The sequence below is a fragment of the Excalfactoria chinensis genome, chromosome 10, assembly GCF_039878825.1.
Source record: "Excalfactoria chinensis isolate bCotChi1 chromosome 10, bCotChi1.hap2, whole genome shotgun sequence".
In the NCBI taxonomy this organism is placed as follows: Eukaryota; Metazoa; Chordata; class Aves; order Galliformes; family Phasianidae; genus Excalfactoria; species Excalfactoria chinensis.
The window spans coordinates 12260581-12285987 of record NC_092834.1 but is presented as its reverse complement, the minus strand read 5'-3'; the positions used below and the strand labels follow the sequence as shown (position 1 = coordinate 12285987).

Sequence of the window (25407 nt, the reverse complement as noted above, 5' to 3'; positions counted from 1 at the left end):
ACAAGGGGCGCGACGCCGCGGTGTGAGGCCCGGCACATTGAGGCCCGGCACATTGAGGCCCGGCACATGGCAGCCGGCACATGGCGCCCGGCCCCGCCCCGCCCGGCCCCGGCCCGGCCCCGCCCCGCGGCGGCGGGAGAGCAGGCTCCGCTGTGGGGCTGCCCCGCGCTACCCGTCAGGCGCCGCGCGGCCACCCACCCCCTCCCCGCGCGCCCGCCCTCCTTTCCCCGGCGGCGGCTGAGGTGGGGCGCCGCTATTCGGCGATGTGAGGCTGCTTCGCCAGCGCGGCTGCTCCCATCCCCCCACAGCCGGCCCGGCAGCCAGGACCGGGGCGCGGCGCGGCTCCTCCGGACGCGGAGCACGGTAAGCCGGTCCGCCCGCCGCTCTCGGCCCTCCTGGCCCGCCGCCTTCGGGCCGCGGGGAGCTTCGCTGCGCGGCGGGCGGGCAGGCCGCGGGGGGATTGTCGCCTGTGAGACCGACGCCATCTTAGGTCGGAGCGCGGCCTTGCGGCCTCCGGAGCGGGACCCCGGGATGCGAGGGCTTCCTCGGGAGGCCCCGCTGGAAACTGAGGCTCTTTCCACAGGGGGCGCCTCCGCGAGCATCTCCCAGGCCGGGCTCCTCCGTCGCGCGGGGCCGCGGCTGCCGGCGTTGTGCATCGGGCCCGGCCTGGGCCTCCTCCCGCCCGCTGTGGCGCGCAGGCCTCGCCCGGAGCCTGACCCACGGCCCTCGGCCGGGCTCTCGCTGTGGCGCTGCCGGCGGACGCGCAGCACTCAGCCCGTGCCTGGAGCGACGTGGGGCGGGCGGAGCGGCTCCGGGCCGCCCTCGGGACCAGGCTGCCTCCCTCCGCCTCGCACCCATCGTGGCGCGGGGTGTGAACTCCTGACTTGTTTGCGGAGGCATTGCCCTTCCCTAGGCGGAGCTTACAGCATCGCAGGGCAGGGAACGGACGGAGTGCTGGTTGGGTTTGTTTGGCTTTTTTTTTTTTTTTTTTTTTTTTTTTTTCCTTCTTTCTCCTGAGGGAAGTTAGCGTATGCTTCTAACTTCATAGAACTTTTGTTTTTGTTTCATTGGTGTTTCTTTGCCACAGAAACAAGTGTAGCACCCAACGAAAATACAGTTACTTTCATTCCTTGGGAAGTTGCAGATCTCCTGCTCCTTTGCACCTAACGTGGTGCCAAGCTTGTGTCAACTTGTGCGAGAGGTTACCTGGAAAATTACGTGTAGGTGCTCATAATGTCAGCCTGTGTTGTAAATAAAAGTGTGATCCCTTTGATATGAAGTGCGGCTATTAAGACAGAGAGTAATAAAATAAAGGTTGAATAATTCATTGATAAGCAATGTGAAGAGATGACAAACAAGGCTGGCCTGGAAGCTTTCTGACTAATTCAGACACTCTCACTCTTCAAGCACACCACCGCTTCCATGCTGGTCATTCAGTTTCAGGTAATCTTAAAGTAATCTGAAGAAATTTTGAGTGTTGGAACCTTGGTAGTTGACGTGGAACAAACATCTGAAGAAACACAAGCTTCCTGTAACTTCACATCTTATTGCAGCCATATTTGCCATGATCTTCTATAGTACTAATTTCTGTACATCTCTAACACCTCCTTCAACAGTTTACTTTCTGGTTTTGCCCATGGTCTTTTTTTTTTTTTTCAGGATGTTAATTATATATGTAATTTCGATGACGATCCTTAGTTTTTTTTCTGGCCAGAGGCAAACAAGCATCAGCTGTGCAATAGTGGATACAGAAAGCCTTTTTTTTTTTTTTTTGTTTTGTTTTGTTTTGTTTTTACTATTGTTGCCTTTTTAAGTGATATCCTTATACGTTCTAATGTTAAAGAGCTTTGAAGAACTTGTTCCCAACTTTTGACGCTTTCTAGGTTAGAAAGCAGGTTTAGATATTTGAATTACATGTGTAGGATGTCACTGAAGTTATGGACCTCTCTGATTCTTTGACTGCTTTTGAGGAGATGTGTGTACAAATGCATGCTTGTGTTTGTACATAGTAAAAACAAACAGAATAAAAACAATGCAGCGGAGACTACATCCACTGGCAGATATTGATGGAGATGGCAGAAGGAGTCACTGTTGGCTTTGAGAGCAATGACTAGCAGAGTTCTTGACAGGAATGTTCTGCGTTTAGAGTTAAACTGAAAACTTTGAGGTGAACTATACACCAAAAACTGGTGTAAACGTTTCTGTTGGCAGTGAAGACTATTTGAGCAGTTCCTGCACACTTCTCGTAGTCAAACCCGTTCCCCCTTACTGCACTGTGATTCTTTAGGCCACTGATTTTTTGACCTTTCAGTCACACCAAGCTATTTTTAATGTGCACAGGTTTGTGACTTAGTACCATGAAAAGCTGTGCTAACACAGCTGAAAGAGCAGCACAGGAGCAAGGTAGGAGCTTGTTTGGCTTACTGTATTGCCAAGGAAAATGTCAGAGAAATCATAGAACTGAGGTTGTCACATGCTAATGTAGCTGTTTTGGTACCTGTTCTGTTTTTGTATAAACTATTGGTGCTCTCACATTCTCTTGAGTATGTTTTATAACTGATTACATTTTTCCTCTGGTCAAATAAAGTTATTTTTCTTAAATAAAAATACCCCTCCCTTTTATATATATATATGTGCTCAGTTACATGAGCAGTAGCTCTTAAAATGGTCTTTGATTTTTGCCTTGAAGTCTGACAAATGTCATCTCTCAGGAAGTAAAACAAAGACATCTATAGAGGAAGAGTTGGCTTTGCTTCTCTTTTAAAACCTGGCACATGGCCTCTCTTGTTTCTGTAATGTGGAAATTGGCTTCGCACACTTTTTCTTTTCTCTTGACAAGAACCTGGACTCGTGTCTTGTTTTCTTAGCACCTTGTTTAACTTCAGCACCTTAATCTGTTGAAGGAAGGAAGAGTATAGCTCTCCGGTGTTAGATTATCCCTAAAATGTGGCATGCAACATTAGCAGGCCTGTTCTTCACACTTCAGTGCAAATAGAGGAGGATTTTGACTGCTTCTCTGTGATAAGCTGTCACAGACTTACTGTCAGTCCATCACCCAGTCTTGCAGTGCATTCCTCCTGTCCTGAAGTTGTCTTGTGGTATTAGATGTTTTCTTACTGAAGGTGTGCAGAATACTTCGGATTCAAATGCTGTTGAGAAGTCACGAGGAGGTATTCTTAACTTTGTGTAATTGTATTTTCAAAATACAATTGTCCTCTTGCTGGGCACCACTGGAAAGAGCTTGGCACCATCCCTTGACTCCTGCCCATTAGGTTCCCTCTCGGTCTCCTCCAGCATGAAGAGTTATAGGTCTCAGCCTTTTCTTGTATGGGAGGTGCTCCAAGGCCTCTCTTCATCTGTGTGACTCAGCACTCCATATGTGGCCTCACCAGAGCAGAGCAGTGGGAAGGATTGCCTCCCTTGATTTTCTGGCCATGCTCTTTTTAATGCTTCCCAGGATATCATTGGTTGTCTTGGTCACAATGACACTGTAAGGATGCACTGCTGGCTCATAGTCAATCTCTTGGCCATCAGAATGCTCAGGTTGGTCTCCACAGAGCTCATTTCTAGCAGATCAGCCCCATAGCTGTATTGCTGCATGCAAGTTCACTGTTTTACTGTGAATCCTGATCCCACTCCTTGCAGAGGCAGTCCTTTGGTTTTATGAAGTGAATACTAGTGTAATATCTTATTTCCTGTACTGTTCAGAAATGCTTTCAAGGTTACGTAACAGGGGATGGGAAGCCCTGGTAAGATCTTGGTTTTTGCAAATGTGAGTTTTGGGTTTATGTGCAGCGTGGTTTTTGGCTTCATGTTTTTTAAAATATGTGAATGGAATACAGCTCCATCTAGGCTTTAAGTTATTCAGCTTTGCTGTGCATATTGCATGTTTTATCATGATAAGGGTGTTCATATGACTTATGAGTAATATGCCTGTAATAGAGGTGTTTTAAAAGATACCTTTTGCTTTAGTTTTGGGAACTTGTTCTGATGTTTATTTATGTATATTGTACAAAACCAGTTCAAATGATATGGGAAATATCTTGGGAATTTTCTAAAGTTTAATATTAAGATGAGGATTCAGAATTATCAGAAAATGAACTGTTGATCTTTGGAGGTCAGACTTGAATCTGTGTGGAATGTGGTGGGCAGGAGGCTATTCTGTGGGGATCATTGGCAAGTACAGTAGTTTTTGTTACTGAATGGCTGTCTCACTAAGTACTGAATGTTTTATTGAATATTGTTTTTAAATTATTTATTTTCTAGTTTCAAGATGGCAGAATTGTTCATGGAATGTGAGGAAGAGGAGCTAGAACCATGGCAAAAGAGAGTGAAAGAAGTGGAGGAGGATGATGACGATGATGAGCCGATCTTCATTGGGGAAATCTCAAGCTCCAAGCCAGCTAGTAGTTGTAAGACAATGTTTTCCATAATTTGACAGATCCTTTATAGTGTGAAACTTCAAACTTGACTTGAAAATACAGAATTTGTAGTGTTAAGATTTAAGAAGTTCTTCATCTTAGGGCTGTTCTTTAGTTTGTTGTCCTATACTGAAAGTTGGAAATTTTAGTGAATTCTGCCTTAAAATATGAGCTGTGTGCAGCTGTCTGTGCTAATAAGCGTAAATCTTTCAAGTAGAAGCAAAGACATATGAGGATTTTAGCACTGATAGACTGGTTATAGGTCTAGTATAGACAGTGCTGAAAGCATGCAATTGCTCTTAATAGAGTTGATATTTAGGTAGATACCTTGCCTCTCCCCACACAAGTAAATGCATGAATTCTGGTCTTTGTGTGGCAGTTCCTCTTATTTTTTTCTGCTGCTCCTTTTGTGTGTTTAAAGTCAGTCTGAATGTTTGGACATTATTCTGGTAACTGTCTGAGTGTGTATTAACAAAGGCATAATCAGGAAAAGTATATAATGTGAAAACAGAACAAGCCTCTCTGTTAAGTTAGAGGTTTATACTAATAAACTCATTCACTCCCTATAAAATAAGAGATTTTTTCATCAAGTTCTGTAGTTTTCTCCGATTGCAGGTAGTACAGGGAATGAGTGTAGGTGGTTGTGGTGACAGCAGATGTGTTTTGTCCTGTGCTTGGTCTTTGGCAGGTAAGTGAAGGAGAATACTTATTTTTGCTACTTCAATTGATTTTAGGAATGACAGATTTTGATCCTGTGTGTGGTTTGTAGTCAGCTGCTAAGAAGTTCTTTCTAAGCATTCTCTGATTATCAAATACACAAGACTGCATGGTTTCATGCTGTCTGGTTTTGCTTCATCTCTGCTCTGCTTTCATTTGAGATTGTCATAGGCATTTTCTGAAGGTATATAGTTTATGGTGAAGAATCTCAAGGCAAGATTTTAAAGTAGGTTTGTCCCCTCACTTTGTTGTGTGGACTCTGGAGCTATTACTAGCTGTTATGTCATTTTAGATCATATTTCTTTCATCTTGCATCTGAGCACAATTTCACTTTGTTTCTTACTCATTGGAAGTTATCTTTAATACTTTTTGCACTAGCTTAAAAATTCTGAAATTGGTGCTTTAAGTATTAAAGAAGTTGATGTTAGAGCTCACCTAAAAATAGCTATTAAGGGTTCATGTTTTTGAATGCTTGAAAAATAGTCTAGATCCTCATGAAAATTTGAAGAATATTTGAAATTTATTCTAAGAAGCTGTCTGCAGTTATAAGCTTCCAGAAGGACAAAAAAATACCTTTTACTGTTATGTTATGAGGTCTAGGATCTCTGGATTACTGTTTGTTGTTAGCATTAGATCATGGAATTGGACCATTATTAATGTGCTAGACATACATTAGAGCAACAAATATGCCAAGTTTCATTGCATCATCCTAGTCTAATTAGTTTTTTCAAGTCATGAAGGATAGAAACGTGTTGCAGGTGAGAGTTATACTTTTCATACAATTCAGTAACTTCAAGAACTTTGGTAAAAGATAGGCTTGCAATGCATGCATCTTACTCTAGAGCTGTCCATACTCAGTTCTGACACAAGTAAAATCACTTATGGTATTTCTTACTTTCTCTTTTCCTTCCCTTTCCCATTTTTTCCTTTGTAATCTCCTACTTCACTATCAAAAACAGCTATGGAAGAATGACCTCAGTTCTTCTTTGGCTTGTAAGTAGTACTACCTGGCAGTAGTCAGGCTTCAGTTTGCAGAACTGTTGTTGGTAATAGGCAAGCCACAGCAAACTCAGCTTTCCTTACCACTGCTGTTTAGTTTCTACACAAGAAAACTCCTGTCTGATCAGATGGCAGATGGAGACTTGCATGTTATTCCTAAATTGTTGGAGAGGTATGTTTTCTGCAATAATTGGCCATCTTTTTAACGTTCTACTGATAGTGCACTTATTAACTGTTACACAGACTAATGTGGAAAATTGAAAGGAAATAGTTGAGGACTCCAGCTTTGACATGTTGGCACAATGTTTGTATGGTCAAGTGTCCTTTCTCTCTTTTTTGGGAGGGTTAGTTGAGTGAGAGAAGAAGTAATTCACATTTTACTTCTTTTAATGTTTCTTACAGCTGTTCATTATTATTGTTTTGCAGCAATTGTGTGTTGTGTGTTTTTCTTGCTTACTTTTTCATGGTCATATGAATGTGTCATTTGTTGCTACTTAAAAATGTTCTTCTGTTACTATTTGATACTGATTATCTAAACAGGGCAGATACTTAGGTGGGTAGGAGCAAGTCAAGTCTCTGACAAGTCAGTTGTCATACAAATGTAGTTTATAAAATCAAAGCACTGATTTTCTGAAATGTTCTTTTTTTAAACAGTAAATTCTGTCTGTATATTTTTAGGATATGAATTTTCAGTGCATCAGGCTGCCTGAAGCTGAAAATGTTTTGTGAACCATAACTTGCTGGATTTTGCAATAGCTGTTTTTTTTTTTGTTTTTAATTATTAGTCTGTTTTGCTGGTGGTTTTTGTTGTTTTTGGTTTTTTTGTGGGGATAAACAAAGGTTTTTGTATTGTTTGACTCAAATTTAAGTGCGTGAAGTGATTTGCTAGCACAAATTAAATCCCAAGTTAAGCTAATCCTTACTCACAGATGATGTTGTTTGAAGTAAGAATAGTTTAATTTTTGCAGGAGCAAATTTATCATATCTTAAAAATGCAAACCTGCTTGGATCTGTTGGTTGCAGCTGCTTTTTCATTAGTATTATCTACATAAGGGTAACAGGTTGAGAGCTGTGATCTGAGCTCTGCTGCCATTAGATTTATTTATCAGTCTGAGTACTTTATAAACTTATCTGTGAAAACAGCCTTAAGGTGATTTATAGATGCTCTAAGATCTCTTGCTTGAGATTCTGCTGTAATTTGACCCTGGTTTGAAAGGGTACTTTTTGATCTTGTTGATTTGGAGCTTTAATATATGCGTGTTTTCACATGTTTGAGCAAGAAATTTGGCAGCAATATGAAGTGAATTGAGAATCTGGTGGTAGAAGAATATTTTGATTTGGTGAATATTATTTCAACATTCTAGAATTAACATAAAATCCTATGTGAGGATGGAGATAGCTGAGGAATATTGGTTAGGGAGTAAGCATCAAATCTAAGAATTTTAACTTAAATTGGAATTCTAGTAATAGACTGCTATCTAGGATATGCTGGAAAATCAGTCCACTTATAATACAACTCCAGTATGACTCATTTGTCTTCTCTCTTTGATTTCTCTTGGTGATGGAAACTGGAGCTTGGAAGTTTTTTTTAGAGAAAATGGTTCATTTTCTCTGAAGCAGTTGTACCATTTGGGAACTTCTTACTATGCATGCTACAAAGAGAAGTGAATAAATGCATTTCTTACAATCAGATGAATAAATGAAACACATACAATCAGATGAATTAATGAAATGTTCATAATTTGCTCGCGGTCTTACTTGTATGTTTGTCTATTTCCAGGAAAATAAAACTGAGATTCTTAGGTAAACTAGTGAGCTTAAGCGAAGTAGAGTAGAACATATCTTAATTTGTACAAATGATGCTTTGTTTTGCCAGGTTTTCATTTTAGAATTGGTGTCATAACTCATAAGTCAAATCCTAATTGGCTTTATTTGTGGTTTTGAATGCTGCTTTTAATTTGCAAAGAGATAAAGCTATTAATTTAACTGCAATTAAATTTAAATGTAACTTTTGACAGATTTATTGAACAGAGTCACCTTCAGCTCATCACGAAGGCAGATACAGAATGGTGCACCCAGTAGAGGTATTATATTGTCCTTACATGGTAATTGAAAAAATGAACGCACACAAAACCACATAACTTAATGTGTAATATCTGACCATGAAAATTATATAATGTTAACTTTGGAATCCTTTGGAACAGGTACAGTTACTTCATTCAAGTCTGACAGTCACCATTATGCAACACCTGCCTCCAGTCCCAGTGCCATGCCTGTTTCCTCATTGTTTCAGTCTTCATCCAGATCTGCAGCTAGCTCTGTAGCAGTTCAGCCATTGTCCAGACCAGTGAATGTTTCAGGTGCTTCACAGACGCTGCAGAGAACAGTCACTGGATGTTTATCAACACAGCAGATGACCCGGTCAAGTTCTGGACTATCACAGCCTGTTAGCAGACCAGTCACAACACAGCCAGTATCAAGAAATATCTCGGTTCCTCTAGTGGCTCAACCTGCATCCAGGCCATTGACTACTGTAACAACACAGCCTGTCATACTCAATCAGGTAAGTTTTTATTCCCTTAAACTGTAAAATACTCAGATGTGATAGTGCATAAATTGAGGAAATAATTTGAAGACCTTGATTAGTCTTATAGACTAGCTGTAGAACCATACTCTTGTATGAAAACTGTAGAACCATAATCTTGTACTAGTTAATGAAAATATAGATTGAAAATACTGACTTTACAAACTCCTACTGAGTGTAATATGTGCCACGTGGCTTAAGAATGATAGCTTTAGTAACAGCAGTGTTACATTAAATGAAAATCTTAGCATTATATTAAATGAAATCAGTGGACAAAGGAAAGGCAACTGATGTAATCTACCTGGGCTTCTGAAAGAACTTTGACATGGTTCCCCATCACATCCTTACCTCTGAATTGAAGGGTGGACTGTTCATTGCGTAAGGAATCCCTTAGGAAGTTGCAGCCAGAGGCTTGTGGTCAATGGTTCTGTGTCCAGGTGGAGGCTGATGGAGGTCCATCTTGGGACCTGTACTCTTTAACATCTTTATCAGTGACATAGGTGATGGAATTGAATTGCACCCTCAGCATGTTTGCTGATGACACCAAGCTGAGCGGTGCAGTTGATATGGCAGAAGGAAGGAATGCTATTCAGCAGTATCTTGATAAATTCTTTTTTTTTTTTTTAGCGAGATCCTAGTGAGCAAAGTTCTGTGGTTTTTAATATCACTCCTGATACATTCTCATTTGTTCTTCTTAGTGCTGTATGTATGTTGCCTGTATTTTGGTTTGAATTGTCTTCATTCAAGAATTGCTTAAGCTTTTTGCATTTTTTTTTTTTCCCTTTTCCCTTTATTTCTCTCTAGATCACTGCTCTCTACTGATGGTTTTCTGCATTGAGCTTTCCTGTTAATGTTTTCATTCATGCATTTTTCTGTTCCTTCCCAACTTGATTCTTCCTTTTTGTATTCTTGTTACAGCGCCATTGTTAATTCACTTTCAGAATTTTTTAAATTTAATTTGGCTTCAGTGGTATTGTCTACGCCAGTCCTAATGAATTCAGAGCTACTGCCATTGTGTATGGTAGCATAAGCTTATTATCTTCTTAAAGATGCATTCATTAAGAGTGATGAAGATTTTCTATAACTCAGCACTCAAAACTCTTTGCCGTAAGCTTCAGCCACATCTGTGCGTATCTTCCCATAACTGACTAGGCACTTTCATCAGTGTGAGCATGATTCAGGTTTCACTTCACCCTAGTGAAATTCTGGGAGAGCAAAGGTCTAATACCATGCATCATTCTAATTCTTCTGTGTGGATTGGCTATTAATTAGCATGTTACTAATTAGCATGGTTTTGACAGTTAGGAAATCTAGCTGTGCACCTTGAGTTTAGTGTTTTTGCTAGTCTTCTGGATAACAGAACAGTGGCATGTAGTTTTTCTTCTTACTTGAGCCATGACAATGTCATTTATAAGAATGCTGGTTCTCATGCGCATGAGAACACCTGTGCAGGTTGGATTTTTTTCACTGATGTGGTAAACCTGTTCTGTTATTCAGAACATTTTTGTTTTCTGAAGCATGAAAAGATGTTTTGGTTTCATATTGTAAAACAATGGAGCCAATTCTGTGAAAACAAACATTTTAAACAGACGGTACTTTTGGAGAATATTGAGACTGAATTTCCAGGGTGTCAGCTTTTACTTCCTTCCTCCCCAGATGAAGTCAGTGTGTACCAGGGAGATGTATGCGTACTGTCAAAATACCTGCTCATTTGAAGAAAGGGTAGCAGCACTTCAAACAAAGAAAAGAAAGCCCACATAAGATAGAAAGAAAGGCACATTTTACTGTTATGTGTCTTACTGGTCATATTTAAAGTGAAGGTGGTTCTGCAAAGTCTTCTACCCAGTCTAAGAGCTACCACAGGCTTACTAGCTGAAAAGAGGGATTTACAGGCTAAGCTGCTTTGCTTGTAATTTCTCTGGCTATTATGAAGCCTGGTGTGTTATCACCTGTGTAGGTTTTGCTCATAAAAAATAAAGCAAAGATGTTTAGTAACTGTTAAATGTTCTTAGCGTTATTCTCATTTCCACAGCTGCACTTGAACATTTGTTTAATTTGGTTACATTGGATTAGGTTGCTTGCCAGAGAAAAGTATGGCTCTTCATTATTGTTAAGGTCTTCATTTAAGAGATACACAATAAAAGGAGGGGGATGGAGAGAAACACCTTTTGTTTTATTAAATTTTTTTCTGATACTTAGGAGTCCTAGAATAGGTTGCCATACCTGAGTGCTATACATGTATCTGTGTACTCCTAGAGACTTGTTTCCATCAAGCTTTGTGTGGTGGTAGTTAAAAATGTAGCAACTTAAATGTGAAAATATCCCTTTGCATGCTTGTTTACTTGAGTGGGAAGCGTTCTGAGGGACTTATCTTTAAGTTGTTGTGGTCTTTGTTTCATGAATACGTTGATGATGAAATGCACGTATCATAGAGTCATGGAGTGGGTTGATTTGGAAGAGATGTGGAAGATCATGTAGCTCTAGCCCCCTACATGGATGCTGGATTGCTGGATAATCAGTTTTCATGTATGTGCATGGGGTGATCTTTATTATTTCCCCCCCCCCCCCCAAAGGAAGTGCAGCTAATCCTTCCTAGTTTGGGTTCAAGTACAGTTTGATGAAGTGCAACTAATTGTGTTAGTCCAAAGTAGAAAGGTCAAGTGCCGACATACTGCCATTCATACACTGATGTTGAAATTGAATGCAACTCTATCATAAGGTTTTTCTTAATGTGTTACTACTGTTACTGAAAATATTTCATGGTCAGGGAGGTTGTTCAGTTTTAATCGTTTTCAGTGCTGCAACTGAGAAATGAAGACTTATGTCATTTAAATTATGGGTTTTGCTAAAGGACAAACCTGTTGAACTGAAAGATACCTATACTTGCAGGCACTCAAAAGGGTCAAGATGCTGAGAAGTATGAACCTACTTTTGCATTAGCTGTGCTTTGGAAAGCATGTTGGACTGTATTAATTCATGAAGCCCTTTTGAAATTATTCTATGTTAAAGACAATCGGTAGTGATATATTGAATTCAAGTGCCATTCACAGTCAGTCTGTCATGGGTATTATTGACTTTCATTAAAGCTTGATCTTGTGCAAAATTTGACCAGTATCATCATCTTTGAGAAACTTCTGTTCCTATCAAGTTTTTTTGCTTGAGTTCTGATTTCAGATCTTTAAAATACAAGCAGCTCTTACACAGGAGTAAAAGAGTAGAAGATAAATGTTTGAGTTTGTGTTGAAGGAAGAAAGCACTGTGCTTTTCTTAGAAAAGCAATTAAGTACAATTTGAAACATAATCAGACTTTTGTACAAAAGCAGGAACCATCAGCAATTCACATAGTTTGAGCTGTATTTCATGAAATGTTCTTTCCTAGGTCTTATGGTTGTTTTTTGGAGATACTGCTACGAATAAATTAATAAGCACTGATAAAAATTGCATGTTTCTTAAAATGTCAAAATAAACTATTTGGGTGACATTGTAAATGACTTGATTTACACATGAGTCCTTATGAGTACTTGTAAGCAGTTGTATGCTTTTAAGAATAAACCCTTTGAAGCCTGAAATTAAAGAAATGTTAAACCTCAAATTTCTTTTCCTTCTTGAAAATATCTTACTAGGATTATATTATGGATTCTCCACCAGATGCATCAGATAATACATCTGGTATACTGTTTGGTGTGAGACAGAACTCGGGAGTTCCACAGTACCAGACTGAGCCAACAATGAGTGTAACAGGTGGGTATAACTGTAGTAGTTGATAGAAGAAACAAACAACATAATGGCATTTAACTGCGGTGCGGATCTTTGGGTTGTAATTTTAAATAAAATTTTTAGAACATAGAACTCTGCAACTTTTTTCTTCCCCTTATATATGACTTGTGTTAGACTGAACTAGCAGCTGATGTATTCATGTAATATTCATTTAGATTTAAAAAAAAAAAAAATACTGCCAGATCCACCATAATCTTGACAGATAAGGGCTCATTTTCTTTATATCAAACAGTCTTTGGCTAACATGAATAGGAATGGCTGTTAGCAAGAGAGGAGCTGTGGAACAGTGCCAGAAGAACTTCCTGAGTCTGCTGAGTGGATTCCCAGTGATGATTATCTTGGTTTCCTGACTGCTATGTATAGCACTTTCAGTAAATGGGATCAAAAGGATTCTATGTAGAAAGGGGAAAGAGAAAAATATCATTTGGTGATGTTTTTTTTTTTCTTTTTTGTCAGCTAGCTAAGCTGTTTTTCAGCAGGAACTATTTTACCTAGTTAAAAACAAACCAAACCACTTTTTTATCATAGCGGGTGGAAGCGTGTAGTATCTTCAGTCTTAAACATGTGGTAACTTGAAATCCCCCCCCCCCCTTTTTTTTTTTTTTCCTTTTTTTCTTTTAATGAAGGATTGCACTTTTCTAATAACTGACCATAATCCCATCATTTTAGCCTGTAAGTTATCAGTGAAAAAATTATGGTTTGTCTATAAGGTAATGGGCTATGTAAAATGAATGGCCTAATGGTCATAATAAAAACAATGCAAACCAAGTTTTAGGTTGCTAGTCTCTTCTGCTTGATATGGTAATTTTTTGTGTCTCTAGTTTAGGTGTTCACTGCAGCTACTGATCAGTGAAGGCAGTATATTTCTTTGCATGTGTCCAACTAATCTGTGATCTGATTCTTGTCTTATTGGAACAAACAACTTTTTCTAAAGTAAGCCAGGGTTTTATTTATTGCAGTTGGTTTGGTATTCAACTCCAGTTCTTCAAAGAACAGGTATTAGTATAATTATAATTTTCTAATTTAGGGAACTTGCATATTTAATAATTAATGTATATTAGGCTCTTATCCAGAAAAATGAAGCACTTAAAGGCATCAAGGATTGTAATTGTAATTCATTGTGTCTTAAATACTCCTTTACTCAGTCTATGTCAGTAAGATACATACACAACTTAGAAATTGAAAGGTTTATAATTTTTAACAGTAATGTTATTCTCTTGGAAAAATACTGCTTGAGCCATGTCTACTGTGTGGACTGTGCAGTATTATTTTTCTGACAAGATGTGTAAGGCTGCTGTGTAATCATCTCTTAACCTGTATTTATATCCTTGCTATATAAGCTAAATGCATGTTTGGCTTTTTCTTACATTTTTTCATAGCCTTGCAGAGTACATCTGACGCTGAAGCTGAGATATTACTTGAAACTTTTTTTTAGTTTAATCTGTTTTAACTTGTTTTGTCTGCATGGAGCCCTCCAGATCTGTGAATGACTTGTATATGCAAGAGAACTTCATCTGAAAAAGTAGCTCTCACCAGTACTTTTTTGCACTTTGGAGGGAGCTGGAAGATTGGGTTTACTCATTAACGCTGAAAATAATGAGGCAGTTTTTGGTTTTATTTCTGTTTTAATTTGTGTGAAAGGTATTAACTTACTCTGATAAGAGCACTATTCTTTACTTCCATCCATTCCTGGGAGTAGTTATTTGGATGATTTGTTCTCCAAAGACACATTCATTCAAAAGGAGTGATGCATCTGAATAAGCCTAGGTTACAGCTACTGCCAGAGAGAAATAGGCTCGTAATTGAGAGCCAGGTGGTGAAATTACTTTCAAAAACAGTTCTCTTATCCCTGTGTGATGATGACAAGGTCCTGGCATAAAAGTTGTTTTGTGTGCTTCAAGAATTTAAAGCTCTTAAAAACCTCACAAAATCTGTCTTGCTTTGGGGGTAAGTGGGAAGGAGAAATTAATTCTTTGTCTCTATCGTGTTCCAGTCACCTCCCATTCTTCTATGATTACTAAGATTTTGTGAAAGTTTATGACAAACAGAACGAGCTGAAGTTGATTTGGGGCAAAAGAATTTCAGTTAAAAGATGGTAGTAAAATGTTGCGTATGGTCGTTCCTGTCACATCAGTTGCACTTTCATTTCAAATAGCATACTTTGCTAGACTAATAACTGTTATTCTGATTGCAAATTCTGACTTCTCTGTGCAGATACAAATACTGCATCAAGCAACATTAAGAATGGAGGGCCATTTCCGCGAGCTTGTCCGAAGTGCAATATTCATTTCAATCTTATGGATCCTCTAAAAAATCATATGAAGGTAAAATAATTCGATGATGATGAACATTATGAACTTAAGTGGGCTTCTGGTTATGAAAAATGTTTCAGTTTGAAGATAGTCTGGCTTCTGTCTCTGATTAGGTGGAGCTAAAGTATTGTGAAGTCAGAGAGATAAAGAATGGAGATGTAGAGCCTTAAGTCTTGTTATTTCGGGCGTTATTTTTTCCGATGAGGCACGTTTGCTGCCTCTGAATTCTCTCTCCCACAGCTGTGACCTTTTGAACTTCTGGCCAGATAACAAGTGAATTTGATGAAGGTAATTGCCTGTAGTAGCAGTGCAAGTTGGCCTACTAGTACTGCCAGTCACAAGTCTGTTGACCCACATCTGTGGTATGTGACTGCTAAGGCAAAGAAAACTTTTTAGCTTTTTTCCTTTATATATCATATGGTGACTTAAAAAGTTGTCTGAGGGGAAAAGCTTAATTTGTAATTCGTACTTAAAGTAAGAAACAAAACTTTCATAAACTTTGCATCTGTTACTCTTTATGAGGCCTACTTGTCATTGTTTCCAGAAACATGATTTCCTGGAAGACACTTTATTTTATAATTTGGCAGAGATTAGCACAGTTCTCAGGCATATGTATTCCATTTCAGAGAGAGCAGAAATGTACTTGCATACAATGAGTAACTTGTGCAAAAAGCTGTATGAATTACTTTAGAATAGAAAATTTTGATGCTCTCAGTTGCTGTTAACACAAATCATTGTAGTTTGAAGGATTTAAGATGAATGATAGCTAGCGTCATATTTAGCTTCATAACACAATTAAATGTTATCTTTCTCATATCATTTCTTGTAGTGAAATGCTTTTGCACTTGGTACTTTAAATGATTGATACTTAACGACTGATAAAGCCATGGATGACAGAAAACAACTTTACTTATTTTTTTTAAATTAATTTCTGATTTCCAAAAAGTACACTGACTTAGATTTCTACACCAGAAAATGAGCTGCTTAGCATTATAGAAGGTAGTCCGGTTTCCCAGTAGGAGATGAACATTCTGGTTTTGTTCACGGTTGGAAGCTTGATCCTATGTGAGATAGTTATGCTTTTTAAAGCATTAAGCTTTGTAGTACAGCTGTTGGGTTAAGCATTCATTGTCTACTCTTTCAGGTGAATACAAATGATGTGTCTGCTGTGTGACATAGAAATTCTAAATTTTCCATTAAAGCTGGAAAAAAAAAACTTGCAGTTCTCAATAAATGTCCTCCCTAAGGAAATAAAAGAAAATTTTGTATGAAGTCCTCCAAAAACTTATGCTTGTAAGCAAAATACTTGTATAAGAGCTGCTTTTTGTTCTTGTTTTTAAATTTTAGGAAGTAGACATTTTTCTAATGAGTAGGGCACCGCTAGGCAGCACTGATGTTCTGATTTGAACTGGAAACTTATTTACATGAAACTCTGAGAATAGCTATTCAGTGCTAAAAATACTTTGCACTTTATTACCTGGTTGTGCTACTGAAAGATCAGTTCAGTTAAAAATGTGAATGTGAGTATGAGTTTGAGTCGGTGTGTCACAGAATTGAAGAGCTTTGCACATAGCTCTCATTACCAGGCAGTTTCAGTTTTAAGGTGCTGTTCTCATTGATGGAGCTTAAGGGATTCTTACACCTTTTGTCTCTGTCTCTTCTCTCTCTCTTTCCATCTAGTATTGTTGTCCAGATCTGGTTAATGACTTTTTTCTGGGAGTGGCCCAAACAGAATGTTCTACTACATCAAGCAAAACTACTGAATATGAAAAAGGAAAACTGATTATGTTAGTTAACGATTTCTATTATGGGAAACATGAAGGTGATACCCAACAGGTGCAACAGGAACAGAAGACTCATACAACATTTAAGTGCTTCAGCTGTCTGAAAGTTCTTAAAAATAATATAAGGTATTTGAACTCTCTTCCTTAATGTTTTAATGATTTACAGCCCATGTCAGTCAGTGTCATGCATTTGAAATTTGTCTATTTGGAATAGAAAGGATTTTTTTTGTGTGTGTGTCTTGCAAACTATTAATGCTGGATTATTGCACAGAAATTGAATTATTTTTTACTATGTGTGTAGCTTTAACTTAAAGAGAACAAATTTTAGAGGCATCTAATGGAAATAGTGTAGTTCTAATGAGAGCAGTCATCGGACTTAAGGGTTGGAAAGGGCAATAACAAAGTATTCTACAATTTACTATCCTGATTGATGGTGATGTCAGTAGGTGTGAGTGTTGTTTCTCTTTAGGGATTCACAGTGACTAATAGTTGGTCGTTTGCTTATGTAACAACTGTTATTTTGATGGAGTAATTTTACTTCCAAGTACTACAAAAAGCTTCAGTAAGCTGTTTTAATACATAGACCAATTCATGTCATTGTTCATTTGGAAGTTAAGGTCATTCTCCTTTTTCACATACGTTATTTAGGGGAAGCTGAATTTGCAGAACATAAAACTGAAAAATGGACTATTCTTTCAAGGGCATAGTCTGCAAGTCAAAATGCAGAGCCTTATGCTAACATCAAACCCATGTTTTTGTACAAAAGTTTTTTCTAATTCTGAACATTAATTGTGCTGTTAATTATTAAGTATCTGTATAAGTGAAAGTGCCAACATATTTAAAGAGTTTACTTTTTTCCATATTGAATATGTATTTCTGTTACTTAAGAATTTGTATTCCAAGACATTTTCTATACTTTAAGCTGTTTATTATGGTTGGCAAAATAAATGCATACATTCTCTCAGCTTCTATTGGAATTTTTTTGGACCTTTGTTCTCAAAATGAAACCCATTCAAAATAGAATGATTGATTAAGTCAGCAGTAGTGGGTTATGCAGCTCACCTGTCCTTGTGACAGCTTACTCTTCCACAAATGACTGACCTGCCAACATTGTGATAAATTCAGCTTAGACTTCTCAGCCAAGATAGATCCTCCTACAGGCAGATGGATATATTGACAAGGAAAATATGGTGACTTTTGGTAGTGATCTACCACCAAGTTTCTCATAACCTCTTGGTTGTTATCTACACAGTGGAATTTCTTGATAACTGTTTTTCATAAGTCATCTTCAGACCTAAATACTTACATAAAAGAAAGCTCTTGAAATACTCTCATTTTTGTATGGAGGTGTTTCCAGATAAAGCTATGAATGTCCTACTTGAAGATCTGGTCTTAGTACTTGTTAGCTTTCAGCAGAGCTGCAGTTGTTCTGCACAGTGTGGATGTGAGAACACTGGTGGTGATGAGATCTGAGTGGCTGGCATATTTTAAATATTTACATTCTGAATTTCTTCATACTTGAAAGTGCTTTCAGAACAATGTTTCTAAGGTTCCTTTGTGTTTTGCATGTGATACATAGTGGGTAGTGTCTGCATACATCTTTTTCACCTGTTCACTATTGTTTTAAGGTTTATGAACCACATGAAACATCATCTAGAACTTGAGAAGCAGAGCAGTGAAAGCTGGGAAAGTCACACCACCTGCCAGCACTGTTACCGTCAGTTTCCCACCCCATTTCAGCTGCAGTGCCACATTGAAAGTACACACACACCTTATGAGTCTTCTAGTAAGTTGGATTATACTGCACTAAACCTTTTTGTGACCTAAAATTTGAGATATTTTTTGACTTGTCTTTTGTTGGTTGGTAACTTCAGAATAAAGCCGTTGTACTTCGAGGGCAATAATCTGGAGGGTTGTAAGCAAATGCTGGATGGTCATTCAGCTTCTGTCAGAGCAGAGTATCTGGAAAAAGTATTTTAATTAAGTTGGAGGGTGTTCTTGTTGCTTTTCTTTATTGCAAACTCAAGAGTTTATCCTTTTGAAAGACCTCATGTTTCTGAAGTTGTGAAGAGTTTCATCTGAAGAGCTGGAAGATCATTAGATTGTTTCCCCTTTGTAGATTTATACAGTTCACATATTCGTATGTATTATAACTGATTGAATTATGACCCCAAACTAATTTATGGTTTTTGCTTTTCACTTTTTTTAGCTATTTGTAAAATCTGTGAGTTATCCTTTGAAACAGAACAGGTTCTTCTGCAACATATGAAGGACAATCATAAGCCAGGTGAAATGCCGTATGTTTGCCAGGTATTTCAGAATCTTGTTTTGTATTTACATTACCTGCCCCCTCTCTGCCCACCCCCCATGCACACACTACATCTGTTTTTGCTTTGTATAAACTTTTAACAAGAAGTAAAATTTCTTATTTTAGGTATGCAACTACAGATCCTCAGCTTTTTCAGATGTAGAAACGCATTTCAGAACAGTTCATGAAAACACAAAACATCTGCTATGTCCATTTTGCCTCAAAGTAATTAAAATTGGAGCACCATATATGCATCATTACATGAGGCATCAGGTAAGCAGATGCTTTCTTAATGCTAGAAAAACACTAGATATTATGAGTCTCTTCCTAAAAAAACAAAACAAACAAAAAAAGCTTTTAAAATGCTTTTTAAAAAAAGCATAACTGATTTGTATGGTTGTTAGTAGATGAAAATAATCAATAGAATATGAAGACCCAGAGCTGCGTGTTGTGAGAAGTTTTTGAGTTGTTAAGACTGTCTGTGTTAGGCATGTTCTTATATGTTTCCTGCTTAAAAATCTCCAGATAGTTTTCAAAGAATCTTTCTGCTTTTTCATTTCTTCATTATGTCATAGTCAGATGTTTTGCTTTATTTTTTTTTTTTGGATTTTACTAGAATGGCTGTCACAGATTCAAGTAAAGAAAATATTGTCAATTACCATGTTGTCTTACTGTAATTGGTAACCTGACTCCTTCTTGGTAGTAACACTGCTTTACATCTGTACAGAGTCTTGACCTTGCACAATATTAAGAGTTGGTCAGGTTGAATTCAAAGCGGAATGGCCATTCTTTGAGACAGAATAGGACTAGAATTTTGGTTTTTGTGATGTTCCTGCTTATTCTAGACTGGCTTCCTTTATTTATTATTATTATTATTATTTTTTTCAAGAAAAAAGGAATATACCGTTGCACTAAGTGTAGACTGCAGTTTTTGACTTGCAAAGAAAAAATGGATCACAAGACTCAGCATCACAGAACGTTTAGAAAACCTAAACAGTTGGAAGGACTGCCTCCTGGAACAAAGGTAAGTGGAGAATAATAGAGGGAGAAAATGGGAGAAAAAAAAATATATTGGCAGAGAAAGTTTTGGAATAGAAAGATACTTTTCTCCTTTCTTTTCTATAGTGAAGAAATTGTTGTTACCTCTAAAACAAAAAACTCATTTCCCCTTAAAAGAAGAGCTAGCGACAGTTCACAGCTTCCTCCAGTTGATCTGTATCATTGCTCTGTCCTATTCTTCCATTCATGCATGTGGTGGTAGTGCAGTCAGGGATACCTTCTTGAGCTGTTGGTTAATTTGTCCCTTTCCATTTATCATCTCTTGTGTTAGGAGAAAAGCAGATAATGTGGATGTTGATCTGCAGTGCTAACGTCATTTCCTATGTAAGACTTCCAATGTGTGGAAGGTAGTAGAAAAATGCAAGTGGAGTGCAAGGCGATTTTCTGTAGGCATTATGCACTTACAACTGAGTACACAATGTCTTTTTATCTTCTGCATTTCAAGGGGTGAGGAGAAACCAACATTGTGTTGTGATGTAAACTTGGTTCCACTTAGAATATTTAGTGTTAAGCCCATTTCTTGAGAAGAAACAACTTGCCTGTGGGTTTCAGAACTTTCTTCTTGCAGTCTTTTAATGAATTGTGAAGATTTATTTCCTTTAATTAAAATGTTCAATGTATTATTCACTAACTACTCACTGTGTTACATTTTGTAAGAAAAATGACTGAAGTTGAAGTTGTGTTGCCTGGTAGTGATTCTGGATTCTGTGATGTCACTTGAGTATTTTAGAAGATTCAGAGTATTTGTAATTAGTAAAAGCTTAGCTTTCTTTGTGTATAAAATTTTGGTGTTAGGAGACCTTGACAGAGTGTAGATGATAAAACTGAACATCCTGGAACAAGACTTAAAAGCTGAGCTGCTTCTAAGCTGTAAGTAGGGGCAAGAAGTATAATTTAGAAGCCAGAATTTGTCCCTTAGGTGTCTAGGATGGAGAGCAAAAATAATCTGAAGTAGCTTTACTAACCATGAGGCAACAACACACAGAAGTTTAGTTTAATCCAGGAACTAATAGATTAGTTTGGTATACTTCTGACCATGGCTAATTGATCTGACCCGTCTGTTTCTTTTCCACAGCTACTTTTTCTTGTTTGGTTATTGGTTTTTTAGAGTAGGATATAGGCAGTTGCAGGTCTGAAGAGAGATAGTGGTGTTTTTTTGTCACTGCTCATTATTCCCACCAAAACAAGAGCTTTTTAAGCATCTAGTTGACTACTGAAATCAGGTTTACTCTAGTCAACAGTATTACATATTTTTCAAAACAGTATTTACTGAGGAGGATTTCCTATGCTATGCAAGATAGTCACTTGTGTCCTGAAGCAACTAAAACTTTGAGGAAAAATAGAACATAAACAGCTTAAACCTAAATAGAAAAACTTTTAATTTTGTGCTTGTAGGTTACTATTCGAGCATCTATTGGATCTCTTCAGTCAGGATCGTCAGTTAGCACAAGCACGTCCACATTTCAGTTATCTCCTAAAGCGAAGAATACGGCTGCTAGAAATCATAGCAGATCTAATTCAAATAAATCAAAAGCAAGATCAAAACCAGCAACTACACTGAAGAAGCAAAATGCATGGACCAACAGCAGCAGCAAAAAAAAAAAGGTTACAAATACAGCATTGCATAATCTAAGGTAAAATATGAACACTAAAAATACACTGAAGTACATTGAATATAAGTACCCAATAACTTTTGATCCTACAATATAGAGTATTTGACAACTTAATTTTCAGAAGACGGCTCAGACTTTCCACGTATTGATATTGTGGTAATAACTTTGCATCTTCTCTCTTCATAACTTTGTTGATGATGGACTTCATGATGGAAAAACAGATGCTCTGGCAAGTTTTCTATTCTAAATTTAGGTTGTTTCTCTGCACAGAGCTCACAGTTATTGAAATAGTTGTTCAACAGGCAGATTTATGTTGAAAAGTGATCTGTGAATGGACTCTGTTTTTTTGGTTTGTTTTTTTTTTTTTGCAAGCTTAATGGAGATAAAAATGTTTTCCTCCTTTTGTTTCTAAAATGTTATTTGAACCTGTTACTTGAAATGTTAAAGGTCTGTTACCTCAATTTGGGGATCAAAGGAGACAGTAAGATAAAAGCAAGCTGTGGAGAGGATGCTCTCCTTATATTTACAATTAAATGGTTTTGACAATTCTTTAATAATTCTATGGGTCTTTTATGAACTAGAATGTAATTCTTTTCATTCGTTATCATGCAGTAGCAATTCTCTGTCAAAGAGATTATATGTGTCTCCCTTTCAGAAGGTGATAACTCCCAGAATTTATCTGTTTGAAATGTCTAAAAATGACCAACAAAATTAGATAAGAGCAGGATTCCAATCTTCATCTGTAGTTCTTTCAAAGCTTGCAGAGAATTTTTTTCAAAGCTTGCAGAATGTGTGAATGAAACGTTTCTTTGAAATTCTATTCAACTACAGAAAGACAACAGCAGCAGCTGAAATTGGAGGGTCTCATATGCAGTATCTTGTTTCCAGAAGTGCTCAGTAGCAGATGTTTGCGCTGACCTTAATAAAAAAAAGTAAAAGCTGTAATGACAACAATTCAAGAGAAAACAGACTTACATCTACTATTATAACCTATAATAAATATTTATCTGATACATTTTTAAGTTTGTCTTTTTTTTTCCCCTCCAATGTAGGCAGGCTTTTTACAGATGTAAAGCAGGAGGTTTGGAATTAGTTATATTGTCCTAAGGTACTGATGTTAACTATGAACTTTTCCATATTATGTTAGGTGTCGTTTGGGAGCTCACAAATGCATTGAGTGTTACTCAGAAATAAAAGATTTTGCAAGCCACTTTCCTGCGTATGTCCATTGTAGCTTATGCAGATACAATACTAGCTGTAGCAAAGCTTATGTGAATCACATGATGAGGTAAGAATTCTATACAATTTTTATTGAATTATCATATGCTTTTAAAGTTCACATAATTGCATGAAGTGTGTGTGTTACCTGAATTTTGGATTGTGACGTGGGTCTGACAAGGACATGTATATGTTGAATTTTCACTTCTAAAGGGGACCTAAACACTGGTATTCTTGTACCTTAAAAAGCTAAATGTTCAGGCAGCTTTCTGTCTTTGCTTCACAGTTTCAATGGGGTCTCATTATCATTTCAGCCAAACTTATGAAATAATGGTTAATTGTTGCATATTCTCTTAGTTTCAGATTTTAAGACCTCATCTGTTTTGCACAAGTGCTGAACACATAAAGCCACTGCTATCTCTAATGAAATCCATGCTCAGAATACCATGTAGAGGGTGTCTCAAATAGCCTACCCAAGTGGGATACTACTTTGATCGTCTGAGAAAATAGCAACATCTGATTTTGTATGAGGTTTGTTGCTGTAAGACAGTCTAGGGTATTAGTGATGACAGATGTAAAAAAGCCTGTTAAGGAAACAACATGCAAGTTTTCAGAGCAAAGGCAGTATTGTATGCAGTAAGTGTACGTAGATCTCTTGGCAGGAAGGTTAAAAAATATTTTGAAAACCTTCCTGTTAATTCTGTGCCTTTAACAGGTCAAATGTATTGTGGCAAAAGAAAAAACCCAGAATGCAGTTTTCTTTTTAAATACAAGGGCATTTTAAACAAAAATGTTTTTGAAGTATAGAATACTTCAATACATGACTCATACATTTATTTTTTTTTTTATATCTTTTGTGCATTGTCCTAGTCACATTAATGTTAGTGTTCTTGTATGAAATAGTTGACAGACTTCATGCAAAAAATCTGTGGGTTGCATGCTTAACAAATAATAAAAATTAATGTACCTATTTGTAATCATACAAGAAAAAAGGCTTATTTCAGAACAGGAGAAGGGAATCTAATGTAAACTATTCCTGCTGTTGTCCAGTTCAACCATACAGCACAACAACTGGTCTTTTGTCCTTTATCTCCTCAGTGCTCTGTCTTGACTGTCCCACTACTTAGACCTCTTGCAGCTATCACCACCTAAGGAACAAGAAGTAGTGTGGAAGAAGGCTGTATGTTTTTGCTGTAGCAGCATCTGTACTTGGTTGCTTGCTTTTTGTTTAATATTGGGAATATATTATGTTGGCACGTGCTTAACCTGCATGTGTGATAACTGGAAGTTGTCTAAAGATTCAGTTTTTAATGTCTCCTGAGGAAGTTTGTGTTGAATAAAACTTCTTCACTGTATAGCTTTCACTGTGTAACTCAAGCACGGTGTTTCAAGATCTAAACTGCTGATGGAAACAAATTATGTTCATGCAGCACTGTGCCAAAAAAAATTGAAGTCTTTCCCCTCCCAAGCTCCTTACTAGAGAGCTCAAAAGTAGAAATGGTGTTCCTGAGGTTATTTGTTCTTCTGCTCTTAAGCACAGCGATGTGGAGTTTTCTTTTACCAGTGTTTTGAACTGGAGATGAGATTCACAAGCAATTCATCAAATCAGTTTTTTTAGAATAATGCAGGTCAGTAGTTGAATGTTGTTTTCAACTTGAAAGCAAATTTCAGTACCATGTGTAGTATGTAGGGCATATGTGGAGTAATACACTCAAGAAAGACAGATTAAATTATGATAGTTTGTCTTCTGTTGGTTTTTGTGTTGTTTTTTTTTTTTTAGTTTTCACAGTGCTCGTCCAAGTAAAAGATTTTGGATATACAAGAAGCATTCAGAAGAGCTACGGTAATTCTGCTTTTATTCAGCTGTAGATCATTGGTTTTGCTTTACAATAGTGACTTGATTGCTTAAAATAGATTAGAGCCTCTTGAAGTTCTAGGGTTCCATAAAGAGCGGAGAGATGGAAATGTTATCACTTCTACTAGCAGTGTTCTCTTTTGTGACAGATGGGTGGGTTTTTTTTGGTCCACTTTTGTTGACTTCTTTCTCAGGGCTTTTTAAAATAAATATTTCCACAGCTTTATTTTCCAATTATTCATAATGTGCCAGGTCTGAAAGGAGAAGGAGGTGGAAAAAACCAAGAAACTCAAATTCTGACTGAAGTTATATTCTTTGTACTGTGTTCAGGAAGGAGATGTTCTAGTCAGTGACTGGAATTTCCATGTGCAGTGCTTCTTTGAGTCACCCCATCTAAAACTGCAAAAGCAGGGTTGTTTGTTTTGTTGTTTTTTTTTTTCCTTTAGTCTGTCCAGTAGCTGTAGGTTAAAGCTGCTCTCACAGCCATGTTGCATTTACGCATACTTTTTACTTTCTTCTCTCTAGAGGTGTGACTGTAGTATGTCTTAACTGTGATTTTCTGACTGATGGTTCTGGCTTAGATAGAATGGCCACACATCTGAGTGAAAGCCATGCTCATGCTTGTCAAGTTATTATAGAGAACGGTGAGTATGTGCAGTTGTTTTCTTATATGGCACATGTACAAGTAGTCACATGAAGATGTCTATCTGTTATGGTAGTCTTTTTTTTATTACATTTTTATGTCTATGTGCATAGATTT

The 25407-nt window shown here is 37.6% G+C and overlaps 1 protein-coding gene across 3 annotated transcripts in view; it reads left to right on the top strand.

Annotated features, from left to right (window-relative positions):
- Positions 1-209: 209 nt before the first annotated feature.
- Positions 210-25407, top strand: part of ZNF280D (zinc finger protein 280D) — a 41845-nt gene continuing 16647 nt past the window's right edge. For 2 of the 3 annotated variants that reach the window (XR_011904857.1, XM_072345586.1), the window contains exons 1-15: positions 210-363; positions 4267-4412; positions 8156-8221; positions 8342-8700; positions 12345-12462; positions 14713-14822; positions 16491-16720; positions 18223-18380; positions 18804-18904; positions 19029-19175; positions 19792-19926; positions 21357-21595; positions 22722-22862; positions 24573-24635; positions 25173-25291. Coding sequence is in view for 2 of the 3 variants with exons in the window: in XM_072345586.1 (XP_072201687.1) it covers positions 4274-4412; positions 8156-8221; positions 8342-8700; positions 12345-12462; positions 14713-14822; positions 16491-16720; positions 18223-18380; positions 18804-18904; positions 19029-19175; positions 19792-19926; positions 21357-21595; positions 22722-22862; positions 24573-24635; positions 25173-25291 (2125 nt within the window). In the remaining variant the exon portion in view is untranslated. The remainder of the gene's footprint in view (positions 364-4266; positions 4413-8155; positions 8222-8341; positions 8701-12344; positions 12463-14712; positions 14823-16490; positions 16721-18222; positions 18381-18803; positions 18905-19028; positions 19176-19791; positions 19927-21356; positions 21596-22721; positions 22863-24572; positions 24636-25172; positions 25292-25407) is intronic. The other variant, XM_072345587.1, reaches the window with a different exon arrangement.